We start from the raw sequence: 7,280 nt of genomic DNA, 5'->3' as shown, positions 1-7,280 counted from the left end.
GAAAATTGGAATGCAGCACAGGAATCTAAAAGGCTGCCCCACCCTGGAGCACAATTAGAAGTCTGGGAGAGCTCAGTGTTAACATCAGCTTCTTGCTTGGGGGGTTTAAAGATAAGGAAGAAAAAGGGTTGGTTTTGAAAAATTTGTATTTCAGCTTTCAGCCACCTCCAGCCATTTTAAGGCCATTCCTTCTAATCAGAGTCTCTGGTCCTTGCCAGGCTCTAGTCTGGGGTCCCTGAGCAGTGGACTTCCAGGTCATCAAAGATCCTTGCTGGAAAGCCAGTTGGAGCCTAATCCCCCATGGATGGCTGCTTCAGTGCAAAGCCCTCTGCAGGGCAGAGTGGGGATTATGACTTGGAGTAGACTAACATGTACTGTGGGCACAGACAGATAGGCCTGTGAGAGGCTACGTGTGCCGTGTGGCTGAAGTAGGCAGAGGTGGGAAACGACAATGCACACGCACACGCACAATCCAGTTGGTTGGGAGTTAAAGGATCATACTTATCTCTGCAGCTCCATCCAAATGATGACTCCGTGGCAGGTAATAAACAACACTGGGTTTGTCAGAAATAGGGCGGGGGTAACAGAACAACTAGAAGCTAGTGCCGGAGTGATTCTAAATTTCTTTCATGCTCAGCTTAAAGTCAGGAGGCAGGAATCTTCTACTATAAGAATATCAATTCTTAAAAAATAAAGGCATTCTCTTCCTCCCGACAAAGTGCTTCTTTGACTTGAATAACAAATAACCAGTTGAAAGCATTTTTACAGAGGCACTGTCATTTTCTAAAACCTTGAGGATCAGCTTGAGCCAAATAGACGAGACTAAATTAAAGAAATGGACCCTCTCAAGGTACTGCATCACACTCTGGGTCCAGCGCACAACGCCTATTCAAAAAAGGGTTTATTAATAGTGAGCTTTCACCCTGCCGCTGTTGACAAGATCCACAGGACCCAAGAAGGAGTGCAGAGCAGAGGAAAGTCTGTGCATACCCATGAACACATTGGCCATCGTTTCCAAATTGGAATCCAGGAATGACACTAGGGGGAGAAGCTGCATTTCAGATACAAAGTTGGAAGTGGTAAAAATTTGTAATGGCCTCAGCTAGCCAAGTACAATAGAAAAATGACAAATGTGTCCTTTAGAACACGCTGGACCAAATACAATGTTTTATATTCATATGGATGGATTCTTCCTGAGCTATTATGCAAAGGAAGGGAGGGTCTGATAACCCTAATTAAGTGAAAGTACCAGCCACTATTTTTAACTTCTGGAACATTTCAAATTCTAATATGCTCCTTGGATGTACCCAGGGGGATGTGGAGACTATAATGAAACCGTTTAATTTTTATCAAGATGAAACACACAGATACATACACACATCCCAGCAGCAGCTGGATACCCCGCGTTCTACTCCCCACTACCTGCAGAATCAGAGAAACAGGCGGGTTAAATGAATTGGATTTTGAGTGCTCCCAGGGTAGTGCTGTGCATGCCACAATCTTATTGTCATTTTCTCATTTACTCTGGAATGGCACCAGGGTTGGTGTTCTTGGGTCGAGGGAGAGCAGTCAAGTTCTCATCAGTACAGTGTGTAACCCATCAATTTCCTAATTTAGTAGGAGGCTACACAAAGTGCCAAGATTCTCATCTCCTAATCTTTAGCCAACTTTCTTCACTATGTTGTAAATGAAAGCAATTTCAAAAGAATAAGAAAACATCGCATTAGACATTCTAAATGCATTCTGTGGAGCACTTGCCGAGCGAATCATAGACTGAGCTGGAAAGGGCATTGGGCAGCCCCTTGCCCATCCACCCCAGAACACAGAGAGGGTCAGTGACTGGCCCAAAGTCACACAGCAAGCGTGTGGCAGAGCCCAATGCAACATCTCTGGTCTGTGGACTCCTTGGCCAATTTATCAAGCATTTTTGGCTGAAAAACTTTGAAAGGTCTCCTTTTTTATTATTATTAGTTTGGCTCCTGTTCATTCAAGATAGAGTTTTCAAAAATCAAATGTTTCAACATAATTGCAAATAGTAACTGGCTTGCCTTATCTGGACCTGTCACTGCTGATTTAGCAAACAGGCTTCAAGGGAGGGATGGGAGCCCCAGTGGACAGTGGATAAAATCCTCACTGAACTGCTCTGGGTAACAATGAACGCTTGACTTGTCAGAGAGAAGTGGAAAACACTTTCTATGTTCAATCCCCTCTGTTCACTGGGAGGAGATGACTCTTTCTAACTCATAAACTCTTAAGTAACTTGATTCCTAAATTTAAATTTCTTTTTATTACACACACAATTAATCTCTCCTTTGAAAAGCTCAGAGGATCTTTTCCCCCTCTTTTTACCTGCAGAAGGAAAATAGATTTTATTGAAAACATCTCCTTAATAGCGAAAACATGAAAACAACCTATTGACAGATGAATGGAGAAAGTAAGTGTGGTATATATGCATACACGCATGCACGCGCATGCACACACACACACACACACTCACACACACACACACGCACACAGAGAAATATTATTCAGCCATAAAAAAGGAAAACCTGCCATTTGTGACACCATGAATGAACCTGGAGGACATTATACTAAGTCCTCCAATAAGCCAGACACATAAAGATAAGATCTCGCTTATATGTGGAATCTAAAAAAGTTGAAATCACAGAAGTAGAGAATAGAATGGTGGTTGCAGGGGACAAGGAGTGCGGGAAGTGGGGAGATGTTAGTCAAAGGGTACAAACTTTCAACTATAAGATGAAGTAAGTTCTAATGCACAGCATGGTGACAACATAGTTAACAATTCTGTATTATATACTTGGAAAGTTGCGAAGAGGGTACATCTTAAGTGTTCTTAACACAAAAATAAAATAATTATGTTTTTTTACATATCTAGGTGGTGGATAGGTTAATTAGCTTGATCATGGTAACCATTTAACAATGTATAGGTATATCAAATCATCACGTGTACACCTTAAACATATACAACTTTTATTTTTCAGGTATACCTCAATAAAGCTGGGGGAGGAAGCAAAATAAATAAACAAACACAGTCAGCCCTCTGTATCCACAGGTAATAGAAACACAGACCGAAGGGATGGTTACCAGAAAGGGGGAGGGGATGGGTGAAAAAGGGGGAGGGAGATATAGTCGGTAATACCGTGGTAAGTTTGCATGGTGACAAACCATCACTAGAATTAGTGGTATGATCACATGGTAAGGGATAAAAATGTTGAATCGCTATATTGTACACCTGCAACTAATATAATTAATATAGTATTGCATACCAACTGCACTTAAATTTAAAAGAAGATTTTTTAAAGAAGGGCCAACTAAGGGACTTGAGCACCCTGGGAATTTGGTATCTGCGGGGCATCTTAGAACCAATCCCCCATGGATATAGAAGGACGACTATAAATAAAGAAAATAAAATTGAAGAAGAAGAAAACGCATCTGCTACTAAGTGCAATGTGGTGCCTTGCAAAAGAAAATGGATATAAGCAGAAGAAGTGGTGACATTTGAATAAAGTCTGAACTTTAGTTAATAGCGACTTTAGCTAATAGGAATGTACCTTCACCATAAAACCCTCGACGTGGTGCCCTAGAGCACTGTAGCTTATAAAAAAGGGCTGGGAGTGGAAATTCGGGTTAAGGGCAGTCTGTACGTAGTAGAGAAGCCGGGCCTCTTTTGGCTTTCAGTTAAGGCACTGAATACCCTTAATTTCGGGGAAATGTGTCAACAGCTCCAGGTGTTCTTCTACATTGTCCCTGAGACTGCCTGCCCATCCTGCAACGCTGAGGTGCTAGTGGAGGCCACGGAAACAGATTCCGCCTCCTCCGTTTTAAATTCCACCCACGGAAAGTCTGTCTCCCTCTCTCGCTGGAGTTAAGGTGACACGAAGCACTCATTTTGCCTGTTGCTTCTGAAGGGTCCAAAGGGGTGCATTCAGGCAGGTTATGTGTCTGGCATTAGCCAGAAGAAAGGCACCCCTGAGGAATGACCTCAATATGCCTTAGCAGACACCTCCAGAGGATAAGTGACAGGGACAAAGGGGGCTGCTCAGCTCATACAGGCTCCCACACATCCAAGGACAGTTCTGCTCCTATTAACCAACCTCTCCCTTTGACAAGGATGAGTTCTGGGGCTTCAAAACCCATGCCGTGGGAGAGTCTGGGTTTTACCCTGGAACCAATAAGAGTAAATATACGAGCTAAACAAGGCCTAGTGCTGCTCTGAGTTACAGAGTAACAGTACCTCAGTGTAGCTCAGGGAGGTGTAGACAGAAGGTGCAGAGCATCCTTGACAAAATGAGGGAGGGCCAAGCTGAAACTCTCAGCCACACAGCTCCAGCCTTACAGGCACGGCTGAGTCTGGGGTGCGATTTGAAAGGAAAGCGCGTGTCCTTAATGTCCAGGTTACCTGAGGCCTTCCCAAAATCTATCAATCATGATGATTAAGTTACCCAAGTCTTTTTAAATGGCCACTAAAAGTGAATCTACATTTATAAATGACCATTTGGATCAAGTAGCTTTCGAGTATAAATTTATCATCTGGGAATTCCAGACCTTTTAGGGCTAAAGGCTAATGAATTATTTCTTTATAAATATATGGAACATCAGTTAAAGGGAAAAGATTGATGTGGGATGGGGGGAGACAGAAAGGAGGATGGGTACGTGAAACCCACAAGGAGTTTTGTCCACTGCAACAGCCCCCTCCCAGCCTCCAACAATGTAAACCAATCGGCCTTTTTCTGGAAGCAGCAAATAAGTTTCCAAAATCCCCAGGGACCTCCCTGAGGCACAGATGGGTTGAGAAGCAAATAAGGGACGTCAAGGTCATAGATGAGACAGTCATGTCCCAGGAGAATAGTCAGGAAGTGGGCTCCAGACGCACCTGGCCACAGGTCACTGACTAGCACATAGGAAGCAGCCCCGGATCTCTGCTGCCTAAGCGTTTGCCAGCAGCCAGCAGGCCCTTAGCTGGCATTCAAGACACCTGTACTGAGGAGGACCGGAGGCAGGGTTAAGGAACGGGGTTGTGAGAAGCTGGGTCACAGGCCAGCCCAAACCTCCAAAAGAAGCATTTTGTCCGCAGAAGCAAAGTGTGTCACTGTTTGTTTTCTCCAAAACTCCTTCTTGCACGCAAAGGTGGCATGTGTGTGTGCGTATGTATGTGTGAACACCTGCAAGGCATCTTTGAATCCACACATAGACCAAAATTATCCATCTCATATTCCAACTGGTTTCCAATAGCCCTAGGCATGTGATTAGCAAACACACACATTCCTTTAAACAGCAGTTAAATTCTTAGGAGCTTGTTGTCATAAGGTTATTTTTCTCAATTAACAGACATAAAAAGAACAACTCCTCTCAAGGGAGTGGAGGATTTGCTTTTGACATTCAAGCAGGGGCCTCACTTCCAACAAGGTTAGGGACACTTAACTAGTCCTGTTGCTCCATATCCCAAGCGCAGAACTGGAGGGTCAGAGAGGACAAGTGACTTATCCTGGGACACACATTCTGGTCCATAAACTGCAGGTCAGGCCAGAGCTCTGTTGATCACCAGAACACCCTCCTTGGACCACTTGGAGCTAATAAAACTTCCTTTCAGGGTCAAAAGCCTACAAAACGAGAATAACAACAGCAGAAGCAGAGGACACCCACTGATTACCAACCATATACTAAGCGGAGACGTTATCTCTTTTAATGTTCATAAGTATCCACAACCCCTTTCACACTTTGTGATCATACCTTTGCCCGAATATTTGATGTCTGTCTCTCATCCACTACTAGCTTTTATGCCCAACGAAGGCAGGGTCCGCGTCTGCTTTGCCCATCATTATATTCTCAGTGTCTGGGATCTGTTTGTCCAATAAACCAGATGTTTCTTTTTTAATAAAGAAACAGTTTTAAGAAACATGGAGCCCAGAAAGGTCAAGTGATTGCCTAAGGACACACAGCATGGAGCTACTACCACCATGTGTAACTGCGCCACTCTGCCTTGAACTCATCCCCAAAGCAGGACCATACCTTGACGGCCTCAGCGTGGGTCACCCGGGACAGGGATTTGTCGTTGACACGCAGAATCTGATCCCCAACTCGCAGCCCTTCCTTTTCAGCCAGAGAGCCTGGCTCCACCAGCGACACATAGATGCCCACGCCATGCTCCGAGCCCCCGCGGATACTGAAGCCCAAGCCCTCGTGGGCCTTGGCGCGACGCAGGCTCACCAGGCGCACCTCCCCCGGCCCCGCGCCGTCGGGGCCGCCCCAAGCGGGTTGCCTGTAGGGGGCGGTGGCGGGTAGATAGAGGCCCTCGGCCGTGTACTGGTCGAAGAGGAGCTGGTCCGAGCGCGGGATGACCAGACGCAGCATGGGCAGCAGGCGCCGCTTGACCGGGCTGTCCAGCAGCACGCGCAGAGTGCTCACCAGGTCGAAGACGTTGCGGCGCGCGTGGTACGCGTTCAGGCAGTGCGTGAACTGCTCCCGCTCCGCCTCGCTCAGCAGCGCAGTCAGTGCCTGGTGCAGCTGGCGCACATTGGCAGACAGCAATCGCAGCCCCGCGCCCCCTCCGCCGCTCGCCCCGGCCGCCGAGCCCAGCGAGCCGGTGGAGGACGAGCTCACCGACAGGCCGTCCAGCTGCGCGTTCATCTCCTCGCCGAGGCCCGGGCGGACTCGCGGCACGCGGTGGAGCAGCTGCTGCACTCGCCGGCACCGGCGCGACAGCTGGATCCTGGAGAGCGCAGATTTCGCCGCTGGAATCTGGGTTTGGGGGAGGATCCGGGGGCGCGGAAACAGCGTCTGAATCTTGGGGAGATCGCGGAGACCGCTGCTAGGGTCCCGGGCACGCAAAGACAGAGGAGAGAGAGTCGAGAAATTGGAGTCTGCGGGACGCAGAGACGGCGGCTGGAGTCCGCGCGAGGTGGAGACGGCGACGGGATCCCGGGTGACGAGGAGTTGGCGGCTGGAGCTCGGAGGTCGCGGAGACTGCGGCTGGAGTCTGGAGTGAACGCAGAGACAGCAGCTACATTCTGCAGGGCACAGAGACGACGGGTGGCTGGAGTCCGGGGCGCAGCAAAGCTGAACGCCCCGTCACACCATGCCCGGGGCTCCCCCAGCCAGGCCGCCCGTTCCACTTGGGCTGGGGGACCCCAAAGTCATAAATTAGGGTCCGGGGTGCTCTAATCCCAGACTCCGCCGAATTGCAGCCGGTGGAGCCGCGCGGCCGTCCGGCAGGGGGTGCGGGGCATGTCCGGGGCAGCCCCAGGATGCAGCAGCCCGGG

At 48.0% G+C, this 7,280-nt stretch overlaps 1 protein-coding gene across 8 annotated transcripts in view; it reads right to left on the bottom strand.

The window, feature by feature from the left end:
- WHRN (whirlin) overlaps positions 1-7,274 on the bottom strand; it is an 80,382-nt gene extending 73,108 nt beyond the window's left edge. For all 8 annotated transcript variants that reach the window (XM_015593402.2, XM_015593405.2, XM_015593403.2 and 5 more), the window contains exon 1: positions 6,031-7,274. In XM_015593402.2, coding sequence (XP_015448888.1) covers positions 6,031-6,648 — 618 coding nt within the window. In that variant the 5' untranslated portion in view covers positions 6,649-7,274. The remainder of the gene's footprint in view (positions 1-6,030) is intronic.
- Between the last annotated feature and the right edge of the window lie 6 nt (positions 7,275-7,280).

This window comes from Pteropus alecto, unplaced genomic scaffold (assembly GCF_000325575.1).
Source record: "Pteropus alecto unplaced genomic scaffold, ASM32557v1 scaffold226, whole genome shotgun sequence".
Taxonomy (NCBI): Eukaryota; Metazoa; Chordata; class Mammalia; order Chiroptera; family Pteropodidae; genus Pteropus; species Pteropus alecto.
This window is presented reverse-complemented; position numbering and strand designations above follow the sequence as displayed.